This window comes from Podarcis erhardii (genome assembly GCF_964252035.2).
Source record: "Podarcis erhardii genome assembly, chromosome: 3".
Lineage (NCBI taxonomy): Eukaryota > Metazoa > Chordata > Lepidosauria > Squamata > Lacertidae > Podarcis > Podarcis erhardii.
Window position 1 is genome coordinate 90,139,579 of NC_138507.1, and position 24,660 is coordinate 90,164,238.

Below are 24,660 nucleotides of genomic sequence, written 5' to 3' on the forward strand. Positions count from 1 at the left end.
TGCCCCTGGAGTCCTCAGCTCATGGGGTGCCTTAGCAATGACATACTGGAGGCTACCATTCATTTACTCTGCAATAGCATGTCCTGCACGGGCTGCTGAAATATAAGAATGTTAAAAAGAATGCCCAATCTCACAATGGATCTGATTGTAAGTCTTTCAAAAGAGCTGTAACTGGAGAACATTCAGCCATGTGTACTATACTATCCAAATAATATGTATCCAGAGTATACTTGTTATGAGGGCAGGAAGGATGGAAGAGAATCTGCTGCTCTCTGATGCTACACACATTAACATCTTTGTAAAAGCATCTTCCAAGTCTGGGATGGGGAACCTGTGATGCTCTGGATGTTTTGGGGACCACAGCTCCCACAATCCAAGACCATTTGCCATGCTGGCTGGGGCTAATGGGAGCTAAAGTCCAACAACATGCAAGAGGGCCGTGGATTCCACACTTCTGCTCCAAGTATTTCCAAGCAAAATAAGGATAGCGATTGGCTAGGTACCACAAAAGAGAAATCGTATTGGGTAAACAGGGCAGATAGAACCAAGCAGACAGTGGTTTTTATATCTAAACTTATTCACACATGCAAATCATCACTGGATGTTGCAGCTATAGTATCACAGAACTGTAGAGTTGGAAAGGGACCCTGAGGGTCACCTGGTCCAATCTAGTGCTAAGAAGAAATCCTGCCCACAGCAGTCCCTGGGAGGGCTCAAACCACCAACCTTCTGGTTAACAGCCAGATACACTGAACCATTATGCCACTCAAGTGATGAACATGCCTGTATGAATCAGCCCTCTTTCTGAGGAAGAACTGAAGAATTCTCACAGATTAGTTTTTGAATCCAGCAGCAACAGTACCTGCAGAGTGATTATCTGGAAACTATATCATTTCTGGTTTTAGCTTTTGAGCAAGTTCTGCATAAGATCCTGATCTAGAATTCATTGAAGTCAACAAGAAGTATTTTTGTTGACTTCGATGCCCACTAGGTCAGTCCCCCAGGAAGCACAAATGAAAAGAAACCTTCTGTTCTCTCCTCTTTGTTTTCCTTAAATTGTTCTGCAACTTTTTGCAGTCAATCAGCCAACCTTTCAGAAATTAGTATATCTTGGCCACAAGTGTAGTGGAGACTGTAACAATATGTACTCTGAAAACACTGGGCACAATGCTTGAATAATTTGTTGTGTCTGAGTCTTGGCACTCATTATTGGTGTTTAATTGCTCCTGAAGTTTGGATTCAGAATTAATCTCTCCTGCTCTCACTCTTGTTCCTACTCATGCTTCTGCTTGTGATCAAAGAGGCTGGTTACTTTGTGATGAATCTGATTTATGCAACCTTTTGACAAATTACTGCAGCCTCCATCCCGTTTGAAGAACCTTTTGGTAACAGAAGTAGCATATAAAGAGATGGCAACAACAGCAAGTTAGGGTTAGCATTGAGGGGAGCCCCAGATGACTACTGTGGAAATGGCATTTATTTGCAGAAGTACAATTTTCCCCCAGAGTGGCTGGGGAAACCCTGTCAGACAGGCAGGGTATAAATAAATTATTATTATTATTATTATTATTATTAAAAACATATAACAAATGCACACACTCACCCATTGAGAACTGAGCATGCTCAGTAGTCATACAAAGAAGAGTAACCATTGAAAACAAAAAATGAAACCCATGGACGAGAAGTCCAATGTGCTGCTTGGAGGGATTGGCTATCTGGAAGTTTGAACAGGAACATTCTTTTTAGGAGGGAGGAGACACTCATTCCCTGATTCTGTTGCAGGTTCTGCTTTATTATCTATCTCCAGTTTGAAGGGTGCTTTCAGATGGGTGTTCATTGCTGCATCAGTGCTCTGCATGCATGCAAGGTTTCTTTTTGCTGTGTCCACACAATGTTCACATCAAAATATTAGTCCATATGCTCCCATTAGAAATCTGTTGGTTTTTATTGACTTTGCTGTTTTGAGATAATCACCAAATGGGGGCTGTTCAGGCATCAGCGTGAACCTTTTTTTTCAGGAAGAGAAGAGAATGGAGCCAGGCACACTGTCCTTACTCCTGATCTTCCTGATCTCACTTGAAGACTGGAGCTTGTGCACGTACAATAAATATGCAAGCAGGGCTTTATCCACACAGCCAGGAAGCCTGCTCTTCCCACTGTTATCTGCATACAGATATCTATGCATATGTTCTATTGAGCAGAATCTTTTCCAGCGTTCAAATAGCCATGGGGGGGGGGGGGGAGGTTGGGATCAGGGACAGCGGATGGGATTGGGGATGTCGAATACTGTATATTTATAAAAAGCACATAGGGCACAAAGGAATGCGTATGGAGAGGGCTGGAACCCAACGGCTCCTACCTTGATAGCCATACATTCAAGGGTCCTGCATACAAGTTTCTGTGTGTATGGTCTGGGGCCCTTGAGTATGTATAAATGGGAACCAAATAATGTATGTGCATGTAGGCTCCTTGCAGACATGACCTTCTGAGTATGTGGAGATCAAGGCTGCCTGGAAAGGGCTTCTGTGTTAGTATTTTTATAGCTGTTTTCATTGTGAGCTGAACACAGCCTTTCTGGAAGAAGTGGCAGGACATAAATTTTAAAAACAAATTGTTATAAGAAAGACTGAGTTCTCCCCCTCCTAGCAGCCTTATGCAAGGCTAGCGTGCCTCTTTGCTGCATCAGGGCAGATAAGCCAATGAAAGCCAGAATCGCTACGGTGACTTTAGAGCTGATTATCCATCAAGGAAGAGGTCAGGAGAGGAGAGGAGATTGTTAAGAATGAAAGGGGGGGGGGGCGCCATCCACAGCTTCAACTCACTTAGCTAGTTCATAAAGATGCCCTTTATCTCATCCAGTCACAAGTTTTATCATACTGGAGAGAGAAAGGAATTCCTATGATTTTGCATGATAGAAACCCACAGCTATAAGAATACAAAGGAAGCGCAAGAGCTTATATATATATATATATATATATATATATATATATGTATATTGTTGTTTGACACACTTGCTGCCAAATGGTTTTCCTACACTGCATGCTCTCCTTGCTAAGATGGGATTTTTGTTCAGCGTGAAAAATCCAAATTGTCTCCACTCTTGAAACTTTCCTACATCTCCATGTGATTAAATTTAGGAATTCATGTAGCAGAGCACAATACCGAGGAGAAACAAATGTAAATATATTGCTGCACGGGGAAGATGCCTGAGAAATGGTTGGCAGGCTGCAGGCATGATAAATGGATCAATAAATTAATAAATGGTCAACTCATCTAAATTTACAGTTAATTGGCTAGTATTTTATCCTTGCACATTTATTTTGTGTTGAGGCGTATACAGAGGTATTCTCAATATTTCATTTTTATTGGAAGAATGAATAAATACTTCTGGCTGCTCCATCCTAGGCTCACGCTCTCATGTCTTATGGCTTAACCAAGCATGAGGCATCCAATTTCTCCCCCTCACAAATCAATCGCTCTGGGTCCTCACTACTGTTGGTTTATTATGGGGATGACTCTTCCCTCACTCAGATCCTGTCTGTGGAATTGTCAAAGGTGTTTATCATCACAATCGTGCTTGCCTGTCAGTGAAATTAATGTGAATTTTACCATAAGCTGCAATATCTGCAGACCTAGGTTAGGTGTTTACTGTTGGATAGCCAGGCTTTACTCTCTTGAGCTACATGGTGTCGTCATCACCAGATGCTTGTTCTGTGCTTTCCTCAGAGTTCTTCCATCTCTCTGTTCAGATCACGGAAGATCTGAGTGGTGGGTTTTTTTTGCCTTGCCTTGCTTTGTTTTGCTAAGAGCACAACAGTAGCACCATCTTCTCGGGTGACAATTGTGTTCCTACTACTCTTAGGACTTGCTTAAAGAGATATTATTCTAACATAATTTAGTGCAGGAATGGGAAATATGTAGGTCTCCAGATGTTGTGGTACTAGAACTTCTGTCCTCCCCAACCATTGGCCATGATGGGTGGTTCTGATGGGAGTTCATAGAATCAAAGAATTGTGGAGTTGGAAGGGACAACAAGGGCCATCTGGTCCAACCCCCTGCAATGCAGGAATATTTTGCCCAACGTAGAGCTCAAGTCCATGAGCCTGAGATTAAGAGTCTCATGTTCTACCAACTGAGCTATAACAGTGGCCCAGCAGCACCTAGAGCTCTACAGGTTCCCAATCCCTGATGTGCGTTGAAAGGCTTACTCACAACATCTCGGAACTTTGGGACACCTTTAGTATGACCTTTTCCAGTGACACCATTTTTTTAAGTGATCTTTTAATTTGTGTGTCTGTGTTGCCTTTTACAATATTTGTACTTTAGTCCTTAACTAATAACTGTACATTTTTTTGGGCCTCCTCATAAGGAAATGATCCATGCATCTGCTAACATCAGGCATTCCTGCCATTGTATTGCAAGTCTCCAATGTGTAAGCAGCTGCCAGTTATAGGTTGGGGCTTGGATAGGGGTCACTCCTCATAGGAAGCCATGGATTACTATTAACATCTTGGCATGCATTTGTAGCAACACCAGAACTCATGGTTTTATGTTTGCTTTTCTTCCTCTTACGTGGAGATTATCTCTATGTAGGAAATTGTTAATGTAAGTCCATTCACCCTCTGTTGTGGGCAGGTGGCTTTGTGGGTGGGCCCTGGGCCTCCCTGAAAACTGTCCTATTGTTGGCCAGATTATATTTCCACCACCAATTGAGCCAATGGCAGCGGGAGGTAGTGGGCATTCCCCTGGGTCAACCAACCAATTGCGGCCCTTGGCGCCTCGCCCAGGGTTTTCCCCACTTGGCTAACTGGCTTTTGGGGTTTTTGCCTACCTCATAGCAATCATCACAACTTTGTGAGGCAGTTAGGCATTGGGTAAGCCTAGTCTTGTTTGGAGAGGAGGTTGTAGCCTCTGCCTGCCCCTCCATGGGTAAGGGTAGCCTGTTAAAAGGATCCGGAAGAAGTGGCTCCTGTCTGACACCTAGACAGGGGCTAGGGCCATACCACTCCTCCAAAGGAAACCACTTGGGGGATGCTCCGATTTGACATAGGTCACAGGGCATCCCCCTACCAGCTTCACCCTTAGAAACACTCCCTATGGATGGGCAGACGTAACCTCACATCTGTAACTAATAAAGTTGTGGCCTTATTTGATCCCAAACCAATATCCTGTGTGGTGTCTACTTATTTACACTTTAGGCTACAGGGTGGTCCCGGGGCCTCAAGACACAAGAAGCAGCCTATAGCTGAGAGTTCAGGAGTTCCATTAGCTGATAAAGTGCAAGAATGTAGAGAATGCATCACTTGGGTTGCTTTGTCTTTGTTGTTGTTTTGTGCAGACCTTTGGATGTTCTGGGAGAGAAACAACAGCAGCTGTGGAGCCAGTAACAAGAAAGCCAACCAGTAGCCTCTTAGTTGTAGAAGTATCCTGGGCCCTGCCTTACACACATGGCAACACATGATGAGTTCACAGCAGGTAAAGATCTTTCTTTCTATCTTCCCGTATTTGAAACTTTCTGCTAGGTTATCACATATCGTGTATCTGGAGAATGCTCTTGCTTAAGATTTGTGTCTGGCTTCATCAGTGTGCCAGAATATACCATGAAAATCTCTCCATAAATACTTTTACTGGTTACAATACACCAGGAATGGGTAACCTGATGTTGGACTACAATCCCCATCATCCCTGACTGAGGCTGATTAGAGTTAAGCAGCATCTACAGGGTGGCACAAGTAAGGACATAAGAATCCTGCAGTTTCCGTCCTGACATGCGTTCATTACAATCAGCTCTCTTTCTGTTACGCTGTACTTTCCACCAAATATTGTGCTACTGCTGCCAGCTGTTTAAAGTAGGTGATATAGTTTTTGTGTCACTTACTTAGCAGGCAATCTTTTCAGTGTAAAGCAAATGCCAAATGTAAAGGAAATGCCAAAAAACAACAACAGAAAACCCTGCCAGGAGGTACACACAATCTCAAGATGATTAGCTTCCATGCAAATTTGGAGGAGCAGAAGGCCACTCACACAATGGAACTTTCTCAATTCCTTCCCAGCTCATGTTGACCTAGAGTCTGAGTGTGTGCTGAACCACTCACAAGGATATAAAATATGCAGTTCAAGCAAAACAAAACAAAAAATGTATTTATCCAAAACCCCTGCCCAAATCAGCCATGTGAAACTAACCCTGAGTATGGAATAGCAGTTTCTTTAGCAAACTCTGGGCATATCCAGACTTGCGCTTGTCCCATGTCTAGAAAGCATGAGTTTCAGTGGTTTTTTGCTTGTCCTGTGCTTTCTAGGCATGGGTCCAAGTGGTTCTGCCCTTGCCATGCTGCTTTCCCTTTAGTGATAAATTGGAGCAAATGTTGATGTTTGCTCCGATTCAGCAGTAAAGATGGGGTTTCCTTGGGTGAAAGTTGTGGGGCAAGGGCAAGAGTGGATGAGCCCTCTTTTGTTTATCTACTCTATACTTGGGTGTATTGTCCAACAAGAACATAAGACAGTAACAAGGGGTAGATTTACTATGAAACTGATGAAGCTTAAGCTTCAGGGACCCTAATCTTGGAGGGCCCCAGAAGCGACTTTAGTCCACATTGCTTAAATTATTTTGGTCTAGATGACCAAATTTGAGTCACACAACTCAAATTAATTATTTTTGTTGCTGTATATATTCCAACAATTCCAAAGTCTGAGAGTCAGTTCATGCTTCAGGGCCCCATAAACATAGGTCCGCCACTGGACAGAAACATTTTTTTTTGGGGGGGGGGACACAGTTACAAACATATACATCCCCTACTCTTTTGTTGTACACATTCTTGCAGGGGGAGGATATTGCAAAATGTTGGCATAGCACTGCATGAAGGTGGGACCTTATGGTTACATTCTGCTTTTTCAATGGCTGCAAGTGCTCCATTCCTGCTGGTCATGAGACATTTGTGCTGGCCATTCCTCCTGCTAACACAGTCTTCCATTGTGTCCCCTTCTGTACCTCTGCTGAAACTAGGCTTGAAATAAGCATTCTGTTGCAGCTAATTTAATAGGTTGATGTCTCTGTGTTTGTGTGGTGCCCTGTGCAAATGACAGTTTCTCCATTTTGCAAATGGGCCTTGAGGCCAAAAAGGTTGGTGACCTCTGCACCGCAGTCTGAACTTGAGTGAAACACAGTCTTCTTAAAGCAGGAGCCCTTCCAAGAGGGAAGAGTGTCTGTGCAAGCAACTTAGGAAACAACCACGCATTTGCTGCTTCATAGACTTACTAATCCTTTGAATAGGCCTTCAGACATGGAAGATTAGCAAGTGAATGCTCTGGCCCTCCTTTTTCATTTCATTCGTGTTGTTCTTGTTTTTAAAGCCAAACACCGAGCTCCTGTTGCGATATATTGCGGGAGCATTCCCAAAGCGAAGCCTGGATGCAGGTCGCTGAGAGGAGGCAGCATCGATTCCAATTTGCAGCTCTGTGGGAACGGATGGACGACAGCAGATGATGGTTAGGATGGGGAAGACTAGGTGGGATTCTGACCTGGGGGCCATTCCACACATCCTCAACAGTGTGCATTCATGATAGTTTGTGTTCAGGATGGTATTGGGGCAGCTATATGCAACCTTTATTTCAGTACTGTTTGCCCCTGTAAGAGTTTCAGGGTGGACACACTAATCTCCAATTGGTGCATGTCCCATAATGTCTTGCTAAAACCCCGTAACTTTTGACACCACAAAAGTTTTTTCAGGGTTGTGGGGGTGTTCGTTTTGTTTTGGTTACAGAAGTGTGCAGTAACTTGGTAACCTTGGGGGAGCATTGGGGAACAACTAATAAAGCAGAACAATGTATGGACTGCCCTGTCCACTACTGATGCACCATTATTGCATCAGTAGGGTGTTGCAGAATACAAACACAGACCTACACCAGTCTGGATAGGTCCTGTTCCTGTAAAAGTAAAGCCCAGTTTGCAAGTGGGAAAACGAGATGCAAGCTGAAATTGCCTAATATCTAGCCAAGATTTTTATTCGTCTTACAAGTGGTATGTAGCTGTTACGAAATGAACAAATAAAATAAAATAAATATAGGATTAAGTCCCATAGAGCTCACTGGCTTTTATGCTTGTGTAAGTGTCCAAGGGATAGGCACACTGCCTTTGGCCACTTTAGCAAGAGTGACAATTTTTGAGGCTCTCCAAGCTTGGGGACCGTTTGACTTTTATAGTAGAGGAAGGTTCTATTTGGCCAACGTGCTGCAAATGTGGGAAGAAAGACAGGCCTACTCTGCTTCACATTCATGGCTTTCAAATAAACCCCTAGTGAAACTCTGCCCATTCCTTCAAGCAGAGCTGGTCAAAGACATTTGCTGCCTAAGGTGAAGGATGTATAGCATACAAAAGCCCAGCCATTGGCTGTGGTCCTGTTTAGCCTTCCATTTGGCAACTAGCTGGTGAGGGAAGTTCTAGCCAAACCAGCTGGCCACTGTGACCTTCTTGTTCTCTGCAGAAATAAGCAGGAGGGCTAAACCTGATTCCCCAATATGTGGGACTGGTCGAGTAACTGAATGCCTCTCATTAAATTTCCCTGCAGCTTCTCTTCATTCAGTTCTAAAGAAGCAGGCATGTTTGTGGGGAGGCAAAGGAGAACCTCTGGATATTAGGAATGGCCTTCTGAAGAAGAATACAGACAGAGCAGCCATGGCTGACCTTTCTAGCACTCTGCCAAGGCAAGATCCCAGTGAACTGGAGGTGAGCAGTGCAGCTGTGGAAACTGCACAAATCAAGGACAAGCTCAAGAAGAGGAGAATATCTGAGGGGATCCATGCATCAAGCAAAGGTATGATGGATGCTTGCCTACTGATTCCGATAAGAAGCATTGGTCTTATTTGCAGTGATGTATAACAGCTCTTTGTGTGAAGCATTTGAAGTCCTTACAGCTTTCAGCCTTGCAACAATCTCTTGAGACAGATTTGCCATTGTTCTCATTTTACAGATGGAGAATGGAGACTGAGCCATAGTAAATAGCCTAGTGAGACTTATGGGTTCTGTTCCATTCCTAGTTCTAAAGCTCAACACTCAGTTAAACCACAATGTTGAAAGCTGAACAAATGAAGAGTGGGCAAAATCTGCCATTGACACACACACACACACACAAACTGGGAAGCAACCTGGCAACGCATGTCTGCAAAATGTTAGCACTGAAAACTGCAGTATGTTTGTTTAAAATAGAATAGTTAAAGTAAAAAAATAAAATAAAAATCTGTTCTTAATGAAATTGTTGTGGATAAACTTGGGTTACTTTGGGAGGAAGGGCAAGATAGAAATTGAATAAATAACAACTTATTTTATTTATTGATAGAAGTATTCATATACTGCCATTTTATACAGTATTACAAGGTGGTACAGTGGTACCTCGAGTTAAGTACTTAATTCGTTCCGGAGGTCTGTTCTTAACCTGAAACTGTTCTTAACCTGAAGCACTGCTTTAGCTAATGGGGCCTCCTGCTGCTGCCGTGCTGCCGGAGCACGATTTTTGTTCTCATCCTGAAGCAAAGTTCTTAACCTGAAGCACTATTTCTGGGTTAGCGGAGTGTGTAACCTGAAGCGTATGTAACCCGAGGTACCACTGTATACAGAAAGATGTACAATAATATATACAGCATTATAAGAACAATATAGGATGATAATTAAAGTGACTGGCTGATGGGGGGAAAACCCATAAAGAGTTGCAAAGGTCTTCAAGAGAAGCCTGAAAATCACAGGGTTGCAAAATGTATTCTGGAAGAGTGTCCCATAGCATGGGTCAAGTGACACTAAATGCCTGACTTCTAGGGAAGGCAAGTTAGGCCTATGTAACATGGAGGACAACTATTGCCTTTGAGCCATTTCCACTGTTCCACCCAACATCACCCAACAGCAACCATTTCCAAGCCCAGCTTTCGGTACTGCTTCTCAATGATATGACAACAGATTCTTGTTTGGCCCTATTGGTGTCTTTCCTCTCTCTATCCAACAAGAGACAATGCCCACTTGGCACGTATTCCAGAGACTGAATATACTTGAGCCATGAATCTGGTTCCAGCAGCCCACAATCACAGCAGCATTTGACCTGGTATCTTGTCCAACTGCATAGCTGCTGGACATCATTGCAGGGTGAGAATGTGGCAGTATACAATTTTCTAGAGGGGGAAAAGGTACCTGGCTTTTCTAATGACATTTTCAAGTTTTTCAGGCTGTTCCCAACAACACCAAGCTGCTGTACGAGGAGCTCATTGTCCTTTGGGTGATGTACTCAGTGTATGCACAGACATTCAGGGGGAAAGTGTCACATCCATTGTGTTTTGCATTTCCAGGCTTATTGAACTCTCTGGGTCCTCAGGGACTTGCCCTGAAACCAACCATTTCCAGATCTGCCTCTCAAAGACTGCTGGTCGCTTCCAAGCCCATGCCTCCTATTCAGAGCATCCCCACTACCCCAGAGGCTGACGGAGCTCATGAAAGACAGCAGAAAGTGTTGGGAAACTGCTTGGAAGTTAGAGCGGACAACCGGGAGTCAATAGCAGACACTCAAGAGGTAGAGTCAAATGAAGATGCTGAAATGCGGTGGTGTTTGTGCCTGAGAAAATTTATGCTTCTAGAAGCATTTGGGTTCACTTTATTGTTTCTGTTATTAAAAACTGAGGAGCTAATGTTTGCCGGCATGGCGAGGTTATGATGTTGGGTCAATTGCACCAAATCACATTTGATTTAGTCTGCAGCTGAATTGCAGAGTCTGTTGTACAAGCATAATCAAATTGGTATGAATGCGCTGTCTGTTGTGCAAATTGTATTTCTTTGAAGAGGGGCAGAAAATTACATGCAAAGGGATAAAATGTGTACTAGGAAAGGAAATGAATCTATGAAGCTACCTTATACTGAATCAAATCAGTGATCCTGCCTACTCAGCTGGGCAGAGGAATCAAGAGGCCTATCTGTTGGCAGTCGAGGCCAACAAACCCTCACTAGTTCCACAGTGACATTAGGGAAACATCAGTTCGGTGAGATACCTGGCATTAGAAATCTCTTCCTGATATGGGAAGATCCTTTGTGTTATACTGCACAGTCTGTGAGATATGAAGCGCCTCTGGAGTTAATAACTTGCAGTTAGATATGACAAATTGTTAAGTGGCATTTGCAGAGGACCAAGGATCCGGTGATCACACCTTATCATCCAGGAGCTGAGAAGCTGATGAGGGCCGGCAGGAGGAGCACTAATGTAAAAAATTAATAGACTCCTGAGAAGCAGATTTTGATGGAAGGTCGAAGGAGTTGCAAAATTGGCCAGAGCTCAAGGCTGTCTGGCAGGAATAATAGATACATCCTGGAGAGTGTGATCGAAATTTATTCCAGTAAAATATATAAGAAAAGAAAAAGGGAATAGAGTGTTGAAATTCTCCTGCCAAAGACAGGAGGAGGACAAGCAGAGGGCGCTATCAGACTGCAGGTGACGCAGAGAGACCAAGATGTTGGAAAATGTGGTACTTCAGCTGAAATAGTCTATCTTTCATGCCACACAGAACTTCCCACATTTTTACCCCTTGAAAAGTTCTGTGCAGCTCAAGTGCTTATTTTTCTGCATCAGTAGAATTTGGTTTAGAGAGTCTTCTTTTTTTAAAAAAAGGGCTGATCTGTCCCTCTCTTATTCTTAGGGATTGATGCAGCAACTGTTGTTTATAAAAATATGTGAAGGAAAATGAAGTTAGTCTCAGGGCTTATCCACACTTCCACTGCTTACCCCCGAGGAAAACTACTCTTTAGTGCTCAGTCAGAGCAAATGGCAATTTGGGTTTTCTCCAGATTGACGTTTTCTCTGATTTAGAGCTAAAGAGTGGGTTTTCCCTGGGAAAGGAGTGGGACAAGGGGACAGCCTCTCAGGCAAGTGCTTTCTAAGCAAGGGACCAGCCAAAGTGTTGATGAGCCATTAGTTTCCCCTGTACCACCTTGTTTCCACTGTGCCACATTATTCTTTACCACTTTCCAGGACTAATCCCAGTCCCACTTTATTTTTTGCTTAGAAGACTTCAGGTTTTCAAGGGCATGAAGGCTTTTTGTAGAACAGCAGAATTCACCTAGAAGTGCTACTGCCTCACGTGTTTTTTTTTTCCTGATTGTTTTGACCAACCCTTAGTGAAGTGACTTTCCATGTCACATTTTAGTTCATGCATTAAAGTGACATTGTTCAGGCAGTAGCAGCCATGTCTGAGGACACATTGCTACCAGCAGGTCAAAGTAGATTACTTGGAAGTCCTGCTCAGGAGGTAGGAACAAATTTTAAGTGATTTTTAAAATATATATATATAGGGGTCAAACCAGTTGCTGACTCTTGCACCCCATGAGCCTCAACACAGAGGTGTCTTTTGGCTACCTGCAAATACTGATAATGTCATTGTGCCGTGTCTTTTAAACCATGCTTTCCTGCAGATCTTACATAGCCACGGTGAGAATCTGAGGAGGTCTTTAGGTACCGCTTTGATCCCACCTATCCCCAAATCAGCAAAGGCACTTGAAGAAGAAAATTCTCAGAATTTTCAAGAACTTCTTCCAGGCTCATCACAGTTCCTGCTGCAATCTGCTCCTCTTGTTACAGAAGATTCCTCTGAAGCAAGGTAGATGGCTCCTGCTTTCATTTCCTTTGTTTATCAGACCTCTTGCACTGCCTTTGTTTCCTCTCTCTTTCAAAGCCTCGCCTGCAGTATCCTGCTTCCCCGAAGCTCAGAGGATACAACTTTCCCCTTTTATGTGAGCTCCAGCTCTCCATTGCATGACTGTGGCTTTCTGAGGCATCTCTGAACATAAAAAGACCCCTACTGGGTCAGATCACTGGTACATCTCTCCCAGAATCCTGTTTCCCATAATGGCCAATCAGGTGTGTCTGGGAAGCCCCATAGCAGACTGAAGGCAATAGCCACCCCTTGCTCTAGCTCTCAGCAGCTACTCAAAGCCATAGTGCCTCTGATGTAGCATAGTGGCTGAGCTACGCTTTAGGAAGTACCTGGTTCAAACCTCAACTCTGCCCTGGATTTGTTAGGTAGTCTTAAACACGTCACTGGCCTCATTTACACAGAATGCTGGCCACAAGCCATAGCTACAGTAGTGAAATTAGCCTGTGCATGAGCTTTGTGCTGGTGCATACAGCTTGTGCACTTCCCACTTTGCTCCTTCCTTCCTAAATCAGGGGAAAGAGCCATGGACCATCTGGCATAGCATTAGGCGTGAGCCTCCATTCCAAACAAACAGGGAGTGGAAGCCAAGATTTCTTCATGACTATGCTTGCTATGCTTGGTTTGGGGAAAAGAACCAGGAGTCCTGGCTTGTGGAGTCGTGTTAAAAAGGGGAGAGACAAAGCAGGAGAGTGCCTGAGATCCATGCAGCTTTGTGCACTGGCCAAGCTGACTAAGCATGGTTTGTGGTCAATTTTACATATGAGCATGGCCACTGTCTTCAAGCTTCCCTCCTCCCCATTAATTTCTAATATGGGGGCGATACTGACCTACTTTTTCAGATTGTTGAAGATAGTGTGTTTGTATGCATGTTGAATAATCTAAAGCACCATATAAGTGCTATAATATTATCTCTCTGGCAGAAACCTGGGTTCCCTCCTCCCACTTTGTTATATTCATATTTTTCTTTTTCTCCCAATTGTTTTAAGGTCGGGGACAGGGCCTTTCAATGCCGAGGACAGCACCCTCAATACTGTGGGTAGGTACAGGTCGCATATATGTTCTATCAGAAAATGTGGATGTGACTTTTAGGAGACATTAATGCTGAAAGCATCTTCCTAAAAACAACAACAATCCACTAGGTGGTGGTGTTAGAGATGCTCACGATGCTACTTTTATCAGAGAAAGGTTTGTGCATCCATGTTTCAAGATGCATACAAGAAGGCTTGCAAATGCTGTACTTCCCAGCATAAAACTGCAAACCAGTCTGGAGAGCACACATCTTGGCAGAGAAGCAGACGGGGTCCTCTTACCCTCTCAATGTGACATTTACATACATAGTAGCTTGGAGCAGCCTTTGGACAGGAAGGTGCTCAAGCAAAGCAAATGCATTCAGAAGTCTGAAGGAGCGATGTGGTCTTGCCGCTTGTCAGCAGGTAAGGCATATGAATTCATGTGCCCACAGAGAAAAAATGGAATTGAAAAGTTCATTGACGGGACCTCAGCAGCTCCTCATGATTAAAAAGGATCGCAAGGGCTGGCAGGGACTGTTCATGTTCATCAAACCTGATCTTGCCGTGTTGACACAGGAGTTGCTAGACTTAACCAACCCTGGCAGATGTTTACCCAGTGTAGGAAGAAAGTAATTTCTCTGAGACAGAATTTGGGGGCAGGCCAATGTCGGGGTAGCAAATAAAACCGGATGATCAATCAAGAAGGAAAGCTGCAATGTGGCAGCAGAAGGGAGGGCAGAACCAGGAAGGAAACGGAAGCTTCTAGGCCAGGCTGCGAGTGGAGCAGAGTTCTTGAACGAGAGGGGTCAGGATTAGAAAATAGGGAAATAAAGAATACTTATTGGAATGAAAGCACCAGACAAAGAGTCTTCCTTGCAGATATATTCCAGTCAGAGTCATGGTAAGAAGCAGACAAGAGGCATGGGAGGGCATAGGGGGCAGTCACTGTGATGTACATGTCAATGACACATTCCTATGTCAGCTGTAAAATAAAAAAACACTGGAGAAAAGTTTTACTAATGCAACTTCTCCCCACACCCCAAAAATCTCAGTCTGTCTAGCTTTTGGGAGGAAGAGGCAGCCTTAAGAGCATGCATGGTGTAGCTTGCAGTCAAAGTGCAGACTTGGGTTCAAATCTCTGCTCAGATATGAATTGCTCTCCCCCACCCCTCTCTCTGTGCCTAATCTACTGCAAAGGAGTTTTGTGAGGCTATGATATAGCCACGTGTACTGCCTTAAGCTCCTAGGGGGCACGACAGGATGTAAACGTGATAAAAGCATAAAATAAATAATAAAATAGACAGAACCTCTTTCTGTTGCCACCCTGCTGGGCTTTGTGGCATTGGAGAAAGCAGCCATGTGAAGATGTATTGCTGATCTGCTGAGCAAGGAAGGTGATTGTTTTTGTGTGGCAGTTTTAGTAGTAAAAGCACTCAGTAGGCTGGTAAGAACAGAATAAGAGAAAACGCTATTGATTTTTAAGCAGCATTGTTGTGTAAATTCCGATTAGTTTCTGGAGTGACTTCATTGCTTTTTAAAGCATGGCCTCTCTTAGTTCCCTGTGCCACAAGAAGCTCATCTGGAGAGCAAGTCCTGGGTTGTGTGTTAAGATGGAGGCTTTCACATTCTGCTCTCTGGGGTGATTGCCTAGTCAAAGGTGCTAATATCAAGGTGGCTGAGCTGCTAGCTTTGGTAATTATCCCACTTCAGGGGATGTGTCAGGAAGGGATTTATTGAGGCAACTGCTTCAAAGAACTGAATTCTGTTAAAATACCTCTTAATTCCCTATCCAAGAGAAAGGGGCATTTTCCCTGGATCTTCTCACAGCACAAGAGAAAACATCATTTCATGAACAAAATCCTGACGCTCTCCAATGCATATTGTTATGTATGCAATACAAACCTGAAAAAGTAGGAGATGAAATAATATATTAAATAAGGTCAGAAGTGGGATGCTTCAGGCTACAGGGCCCAAAGCAGCCACCCCACTCTCTTTATTTTTCATCTGGGCCTTTGTGTTTTCCTTGTGGTCCTTGTTCGTTTTCCCACTTCCACTGACTCCTCCAAATTGGGCTTTTTGAATGCACACTCTGCTCAGCAATCTCACACAGCCAGGTGCCCATGAACTCCTAGATATGTAAGCAGTGAGATTCCTGTGGAGTGTATCTTCATAAACAGACAGAGATTCATTTAACACATTAAACCAAAGATGTTCCTGTATAGGAGATTCACTTCCTTTCCCATGGCCTACTCTAATTTGTCCATCCTTGTTCATGTCTATTATGTGGTTGGGTTGGGAGAGAGGGAATATTTTGGCTGGGTGGGGGAAATGGAATCTGGTTTATTAATTATTAAGGGGTGTGTGTGTGTGCGCGCACACACACACACACACACACACACGCATGTGCCTATCCGTATATATGTGAGAAGCATAATCTACATGGACATACATTCCAACATTTCTCCAATGAAAAATAGGGATGTCCTAAGGAAAAGTGGGTTTAAATCAGAAACTGGGACAGCTTCTGTAAATCCAGGACACTCCCTGGAAAACAGAGACACTTGAAAGGGCTGCATGGATGAGAGAAAAAGCACATACCTATTCATTTTGGCAGTGTGGCCATTAGAGCTTTCTCCATCTGACCTAAGCATTAAATATCCATATCAATTGTAAATTGTACAGAGCACCTGCTACAGTGTCTATGTTAAATAAAAGGCTAACATGACCACCTCTCTGAACAGGGCCAGCCCACCCATGAGTCAAGATGAGGCAACCGCCTCAGATGGCAGTGTCTACAGGGGCAGCAGATCCAACCTCCAAGAAATGCATCACCTGTTGTTCCCTGGTAGCAGTTACAGCTGTGGCATACTCCTTGGAGGCTGGATCTTCTGTCTCCTCAGCAGCCCCCTGCCCGCTGCCTCTAAAGTGGCTTCTTGGCAAATAGGAGGTGCAATGGTCTCCTCCCATCTTTGTTCCTGATGTAGATCTTTATCCCCCTCCCTTGTTCTTGATGTAGACCTTCAATCATCCCTTCTTGCCTGGTTGAGGGGACACCATTTTGTGGTTTGCCTCAGGTGTCAAAATGCTTTGGGCCAGCCCTGCCTCTGAAAATAGTTTAAGTGAATATGGAGTCGTAGGGAAGTTAAGGAAGACTACACGTATAAATGCAAGACATATTATGGGTTGTTGGGTTGAAATAAACGACAGACGAGTGGTGGGTTTCATATGGGAGGCATCTCCCGAGCATGTCTCGGGGAGTCTCTTTTATTGAATATTACAGCATTGCCACATACGGTATGTGCTTGTGGCTGATTGGTTAACACAAGTACAAAGCAAAGGTTGCATATAGGCATCAATCATCAATAGATTAAAGGCTGGGAAAGGGAACACAGAATTGGACAGGCGTGAAAACCTCCTTATTAAATTATAACTAGTGATTAATATAGCCAGACTTAAACAATTACTAATGATTAATATATAGCATTCATCCGTAGATGTGGTCAACCAAGCACTAAGAACAGGTCAGGATGCAATGTCTCATGAACTCATGGTGAACTGAACATAACTCAATATAGCTGGCCCAGGCAAGGACTAGCCTGGTATCAAAGTCTGACAGCTTTTGCCCTCCAGATGTTTTGGACTACAGCTCCCATCAGCTGCAGCCAGCACTGGCCAAGGCTGATTGGACTTGTAGTCCAAAATATCTAGAGGGCACCAGGTTGGTGAAGGCTTCTGTATACAATACAATTGAAGTGTTCTTGACAGGACAAAGGAAGAGGCTACTTGCAGTTGTTAGTCTGTGGGGATGGGCATCAAGAAAGAGCAAATACTTGAGGAAATGTAAGTAGGAGTATGACTGATATCTTCAAGGTACTGTCTCCTCAAAGGGATTATCTCAGGAGAGAGAGAGAGAGAGAGAGAGAGAGAGATAGCTGAAAGAAATAATTATCCTCAGGAACAAACAGCTGAAAGGTGTGAGCTTGAGCTCTCTGCCTCAAAAAGGAAAATAACCAATTTACCTAAGCTGATGAGTCACTATTCCTAAATGAAGGCTCATTTTAACTCCAGTTGATGGAATCAGAAGTAGCTCATATGGAACCAAGTTCAATCACAAAATCAGAGAAAGAGTGAAAGAAAAAGCTTGATGGATAAGTTCAAGGGTCCTTCTACCCCGGCATCCTTCTTCTCACAGCAGCCAGCCTCAGGGAGCTCATGATTAATGTGTGAAGGCAACAGCCTGTACCCAGTATCTGTTGTTCAAAGGAAACTGCTTCTGAACATGGAGTTTACAATAGCCACGGAAAGCCCTGTCCTCAATCACCAGTAGTAGAGATTGATTCACACCACGTATTTAAAGTGCTTTTACGCCATTTTAGCAGCCACAGCTCCTCTGCCCCAAGGATTCCTGGTTTGTTAAGGGTTCTAAAAGGTGTTACAAGACACCTCACTGAGCAATAATTCCCAGCACCCTTAACAAACCACATTTCCCATGATTATTATTTTTTTTTTGGGGGGGGAGCTGTGAAGTGGTATAAGAGTGTTTGCATGGTGACCTAACATAATTATGCTACACAGAGTGCTATCTTTTATACTGACAGTCAGTTTTATTCACGAATGTTATGAGTGAGTGCATACTAGTGAGCGAGTGACAACTGCTCCTCACATCTTGTTGCTTGCTCTCCACACCATTAATAATTTTATAAACCTCTATCATGCGCCCACATCCTTCTCTCCTGCCCCCTGCAAGGTGACTCACGCACACACAAAAACTTTTAGTCTTTTCGCACAGGGAAGCTGCTTCATCCCCTTGTTTGGATTGCCAGATAAACATCATGTCTTTTTTGAGTTGGGGTGAGCAGAACTCTTTGCACAACACCATCCCTCTGTAACGGGAAAATCCGAGGGCTCTCTTGGACAAATGAAGACACCGACCAGGGCAAATCAGAGCAAAACAGCAGCCAGTAGGCTCGGTCTTTATTAAAGAAAAAGACTGTCGCGACAGGGCTCCCACCGTCCACGAGGTGAAGCAAGATGGAAGCCCCGAACAAAGGGTGTCCCTAACTTTTATTAGTTGCTAATCCCCCAAACTACACCCCCAGAATTACATCATATTTACATCATGATTACACTAGAATTAGGAGGAGCCGAGGAGGGGCTACACAGGTAATCCGAGTGTCCTGACACCTGGCAAGAGCTTCCTCCCCCTCCCAACATGAGTCACTCTGGAGAACAAAGAAGAAGGGCGAAGTTTCCTGCCCCCTGAGGGGAATCCGGTCAGTGTCCTTTGTGAAAGTCCGCGTGGAATACACTGAGATATGCAAGTTATTGTATCTCTGATAGCCTTATGTCTGAGCCCTTCATGACGGCTATCAAGGTTGTCCGGTCAGCGGGGAAAGGTCGCAGAGTACGTGACTGCTCGGTCGAGGGATTATGGCCACCCCGTCCCAAGTCACCCCCCTTTGATAGTCCTTGTGACGTGCAGTGGAATAAAAGTGGTCCGATGAAAATCCGACATACGGCTGATTTTTGGTGAATATAAAACGGCAAAAGACTTCGAAGTTCAAACCAGTTCCAAGTTCAGGAAACAATGTAGCAAGGTCTTGATTGGTTCAGTCATGGTTGACTGAACTCGGAAACATTGTATCAGTGAGCTGTCAGACAGGGACGCAGCGAATGCCGGCTGTAGTACCAGCGCAGCCGCCGCTAGGGGCGCTGTTCGGTGATGATGATTGGCTGAGGCGGCCGCTGTTTGACCTAGAGTTCAGGCGCCCGGTCTACTCACAGTAAAAATGGGGCTAAGCGGAGCGCTTACGGCGATCGGTTTGTGAGTCTAGCGCTTCCTTATTTACGGAAGGCTTTTAGGAGATGAGCCTCTAAAGGGACATCTCTTGGGTCAGGGAGGGGAGATGCGTGTACGTGTGTGTGGTACTTGTGCGTAACACGTGTAGATAAGGGGGGGGGGGGTGATTTCCGGTGACAGTTCCCCCCTTCGGAGATAAGATTGCGAAGGTAGGAAAACCGCGCAATCCTTTTCTCCGCACAATCAATAAAAGTCGGACATGCCATACCTAGAATCCGGAATTTGGAAGTTCTTCAGGGCTCCCATTTCGATGGGGGTCGCTTGGGTTCTTGGGGCCGGCAGTCCGTGGGCAGTAGCTGATCGCGGGCGAAGATGAGTCGGAAGGCAGGAACAGCACGTCTGACAGCACATCGGGAAGCAGTGGATTGCGCAGCAGAAGACAGCAATGCAAATGGTTACAGTTATGAGGATCAGGAGTCCGTTCCCTAGGAGTTGCTTTATCCACCCTGACCCGGGCAGCCAGCTCCACAACTGGGCATCCGACAGTCCTTCATGTTGGATATCCTTTAGCTCTTTCGTCAATTTATGGATGTTGTTAAGATGTCCAGTGATATTGAGGGTTTGGTCGGACACGTGTGTGCAACATTCGGTTCCGACAAGAGCACAAACGCCTCCGGTCGAGGCTAGAACATAGTCCAAAGCAAGGCGGTTCTGTATCGCAGTCTGTCTGACCTCTGTTAACTCCGTTAGGATAGATTGGGTAGCCGCATTGGATTCTTCCATGAAATTTAGTAGGATGTCCGTTAATTTAAGGATATCGACGTGGTTGGAGCCAGCTCCGTACGCAGGGAAAAGGGCTCGGCCATAAGTTTCACTATTGGCTGCTACATCAGAGAGTTGTGACAAATCCTTTGCCCTCTTATTGCGCCTTCTTCCGGGAGGTAAATCCTGGGTGATCCGGACTCCGGGCAAGATCAGGCCGAGATAACATGTGCCACGGGAGTGGGGGCTAGCCCATACATAGCCGCGGTGGCCACAAATCCAGAATAACCCTTGCAGGCATGAGTCTATGCGGCCGGTGAGAAAAGCGCGGAAGAAACACCGGGTGATCGGGGAGGGGCTCCAGGAGTTAGGTAAAGCCATAACATAATTCCATGCAGACATTAAGCTGGGGTGAATGGAGGGATCGCTTTGGTGCCAGAGGGTAATTTTGCCATTTAAGGTAATGTCAATGGTGTACTTACAGGTGCTCTCGCCGATAAGCTTGTCGTTCCCGCTGAACTTCCGGCAAAGGTCACCTGTTGTAGGTCCAGTCAGGTAAATGTATTGGTGGGTCAAGTTCACAGCAGTCAGGTTCCAGGACTGCACGTCAGCCAAGAGATGCTGTTGCAGGGTGAGAGGTACTCCTAGAAATGGTATGCCACTGTGGAGGTGTGCGGGGGCATTGGCACAGATCCAGCACTCCTTGGTTGTTGTTTGTTTTGCGATTTGAGAGATTAATTTCACATAAGTGTTGGAATGCCAAGTGGACAAAAAGTCATTATTGTTGGTGTTTTCAGAAACTGACAGTTCCCCCCTTTGTCGAGGTGCGGTACCGGCGGGATGAAGGGGGTCTTGGCGGAGTAGGTAGGTGAGATTTGTGGTGAGACCTCCACACCTTTGGGGTCCGGTAGTGTCCCATTCCGTTGAGGGTGTAATTGAGTGGTGCCAGCCTTCGAGATATGCCTTTCCGTCCCAACCGGAGGCTAGTCCGATATCCCAGACGCAGCAGTACCTTCGGAGGCAAACTCCTTGTAGGATAGTTTTGCGGGGAGCGGAATCTACCCGTTGGCAATAGAAGCCGTGAACGAGATGGTCTGTGGGGTGATTTTTGTCAGTATAGACTGATTCACCACCACCATTGTTTAGAAGTGTCCAGTTGAGAGTTTGTTCTGGGGTGCCATCGGAAAAGAGTACATAGGAACCATTGAAGCAGTGGGCTCGATTCCAAGAGCCATCTTTGGTGAGGGTGATTTTGCCAAGTGGCGTGTAGGAAGGGGAGCGAATAAAAAGTTCCCAAGTTTGGTGAGTAGAGAGGACAGGTAGTAGGGAATGGCGAAGAAGTACACGGGTTTCGGGTAAGCAGAAATCAAAATCCCCTAGGCGGTCCGGCGTCCCTGTCTTTACCATATCGACAATCCCAAAGTCTAGATATTTGTATTCAATTTGTAATCCGGGGCATGATGGGTGAGAGCCCATAGGTTGTTGAGAAAAAACAGAGGTAATAAAAAGGATGAGGAAGGCGGATATTGTGGTCGTCATTGTGATGGGAAATTGAGCTGTCGGACGTAGGTGTCAGACGGGTGGTAGGCGGAGATGTCAGATGGAGCTGTCAGTCGGAGCTGTCAGACGGGGTGGTAGGCGGAGCTGTCAGATGGAGCTGTCAGTTGGAGCTGTCAGACGGAGATGTCAGACGGAGCTGTCAGATGGGTATGTGTGTTCTGCGGAATTTGAGGCGAATTGGGGGTTGGTCGTTCTGGGGTTGGTCGTTCTGGGCGGCTGCTGTGGTTATCTCTGAAGTCCAATGGGTTGGTGTGTGTGGTTGGTCTGGTCCGGTCTGTTGGGCCCGATTCGTGCCCCGATCTGGTCCGGTCTGTTGGGCTCGATTCGTGCCCCGATCTGGTCCGGTCTGTTGGGCTCGATTCGTGCCCCGATCTGGTCCGGTCTGTTGGGCTCGATTCGTGCCCCGATCTGGTCCGGTCTGTTGGTCGTTTTCTGTATCGCTGTCGTCGTCTGCTGGGCGGCCTGGGACGGTGTAGGGCGAGTCGTCCGTGGTAGGTTCAGGTGCTGAAGCGGGTTTGCAGCGCGTGTGATGTAACCATGCCGCCTTTTCTGCTACCTTAACGGAAGTTGGAGTGGTTAAAAGTATTTGGTAGGGACCCTCCCAGGTGGGCCGTAGAGGTATCTTATGGTAGGTTTTTGCTAGTATCCAGTCTCCAGGTTGGTATGGGTGGACATTTTCATCTAAAGGAATGTTTTGACTCGAGGCGGCATATTTGTGGAGGAGGATGAGTTGTTTTTGGAGCTGTATTACATATTTAGTTAACTCTGACTCGCCCACCTCTAACTCTGATGTTGGAAACTGGGTGTTATATACTGGGGAGGGTCTTCCGAATAGTAATTCATAAGGAGATAGTTTCAGGTTTCCGCGGGGGCATGCTCTTAGATTATGCAAGACTAGTGGAAGGGCATTGACCCATTTGATGTCGGAGTCTTTACAAAGTTTTCCTAGTTGTGATTTAAGCTGCTGGTTCATTCTTTCCACTTGTCCGGAGGAAGGAGGATGGTATGGGGTGTGTAACTTCCATTTAACCCCTAGGGCGGTGGCGACTTGTTGGATTATATCTGACGTGAAATGTGAACCTCTGTCACTGTCTACGTGTCTGGGGACCCCGAAACGGGGTATGATTTCTTGTATTAGAATCTTTGCAACAATGTGTGCAGTCGCCCTGCGAGTAGGGAAACATTCCACCCACCCGGTCAACTGGTCAATGATGACCAAAGCATGTTTGTAGCCCTGGCAAGGGGGTAGATCTATAAAGTCTATTTGTAGGCTTTCGAATGGAACGAAGGCCCATGGTCTGGCCCCAGGTGGGCACCTGGCGGTATGTTTTGGATTAAAACTCTGACAAGTGTGGCAATTCTTTACGGCAGTCTTAGCGGCAAGGGCTAGACCTGGGGCATACCAGCAACGCTGCATTGCGTCGATAAGTTTTTCTCTTCCCCAGTGGGTGCACTGGTGCAGAACCCTCAAATGCTTGGGTACCCATAGTCTGGGCATTATGAGCCTTTTATCTGGAAAATACCAAATGCCGTTTTCTGAGTGGGCCCCCTGTTCTTCCCACCTTTTGATCTCATCTGGGGTCGCAGTTTTGTACATCTCAGTGAAATTTATATCTGATAAAACTTGTGATCCCTGGAACTCATTGTCTGCGGAGAGGGGCTGAAAGGCTGCCTCTTGAGCTGCGCGATCGGCACGTCGGTTTCCTGTTGAGACTGAGTCCCTCCCTTTCGTATGTGCCTTGCAATGTACTACTGCAATAGCTTCAGGAAGGTGTATAGAGTCCATGAGGCGCTGTACTAGGGATGCGTGTGCAATTTGAGTCCCTGCCGCAGTCAAGAAGCCCCTTTGTAACCAGATCTGTCCTGTGGCATGCACTAACCCGAAGCAATATTTTGAATCTGTGTAGATAGTAATTTTTTGTCCTGCCCCCAATTCACAAGCTCTGATCAGGGCGATTAGTTCAGCTGCTTGAGCACTGTACTTGGCATGGACAGGTCGTGCTTCCAAAATTTCGCTGTCGGTGACTATGGCATATCCACTCTTCCGTTCCCCTCCCACAACCTTGGAGCTCCCGTCAGTGTACAGGATGAGGTCAGGGTCTGTTAGAGGAAGGTAGTCAAGGTCTTCCCGTGGTTTTTCCACATGGCGGACTATTTGAGCACAATCGTGATGTGGGGTGCCGTCGTCAGGGAGGGGCAAAAGGGTTGCAGGGTTGAGAGAGTTTACTCTTTTTATAGTGACGTTTGATGGACTGAGGAGGATGGCCTCGTATCTGTTTAAGCGTTGTATTGTGAAACGTTGGCATCCTTGTAAGCTAAGGAGGGTAGCGACAGCATGGGGAACGTTCACGGTTAGGTCATGCCCTAGGACGGTTTCTTGTGCCTTTTCTAGCAGCAGGGCTGCAGCTGCTACAGCTCTAAGGCATCCCACGTTTCCTAGTACAGTAGTGTCCAGCTGAAGGCTGTAATAAGCAACAGGCCTGTTCCTCCCTTGAAATGGTTGTGTAAGGACTCCCGATGCTACTCCCTTATTTTCGTGCACGTATAGAGAAAAAGGTAGTCTATAATCTGGGAGCCCGAGGGCAGGTGAGGTTCTTAGTTCTCTTTTAATAGATTCAAAGGCTTCAAGCGCCTCTGCAGACCATTGTAATTGATCCGGGGCATTGTCGTGTGTCATTGCTGTAAGGGGGCGTGTGAATTCTCCGTAGCGTGGAATCCAAGCTCGGCAGAATCCGCTCATTCCAATGAAGCCTCGGAGTTGTCTCTTAGTTTTTGGCAGGGGTAATTTGGTTATCGCCTCAATTCTGTCTGTGGTTAGTGCGCGGGTGCCCTCCCCTAGGATGTGGCCAAGGT

General features: G+C 45.4%; 2 protein-coding genes across 9 annotated transcripts in view; one reads left to right on the forward strand and one right to left on the reverse strand.

Moving 5' to 3' along the window:
• PCARE (photoreceptor cilium actin regulator) overlaps window positions 1-24,660 on the reverse strand; it is a gene marked incomplete at its 5' end in the record, with an annotated part of 409,145 nt that overhangs the window by 313,394 nt on the left and 71,091 nt on the right. The gene's annotated exons all lie outside the window — the stretch shown is intronic.
• Window positions 1-24,660, forward strand: part of TOGARAM2 (TOG array regulator of axonemal microtubules 2) — an 87,523-nt gene that overhangs the window by 24,570 nt on the left and 38,293 nt on the right. For 7 of the 8 annotated variants that reach the window (XM_081854142.1, XM_081854140.1, XM_081854139.1 and 4 more), the window contains 6 exons: window positions 5,339-5,475; window positions 7,351-7,485; window positions 8,565-8,810; window positions 10,327-10,547; window positions 12,434-12,618; window positions 13,662-13,711. In XM_081854142.1, coding sequence (XP_081710268.1) covers window positions 5,448-5,475; window positions 7,351-7,485; window positions 8,565-8,810; window positions 10,327-10,547; window positions 12,434-12,618; window positions 13,662-13,711 — 865 coding nt within the window. In that variant the 5' untranslated portion in view covers window positions 5,339-5,447. Of the gene's footprint in view, window positions 1-939; window positions 992-5,338; window positions 5,476-7,350; window positions 7,486-8,564; window positions 8,811-10,326; window positions 10,548-12,433; window positions 12,619-13,661; window positions 13,712-24,660 lie in introns of those variants that run through there. The other variant, XM_081854145.1, reaches the window with a different exon arrangement.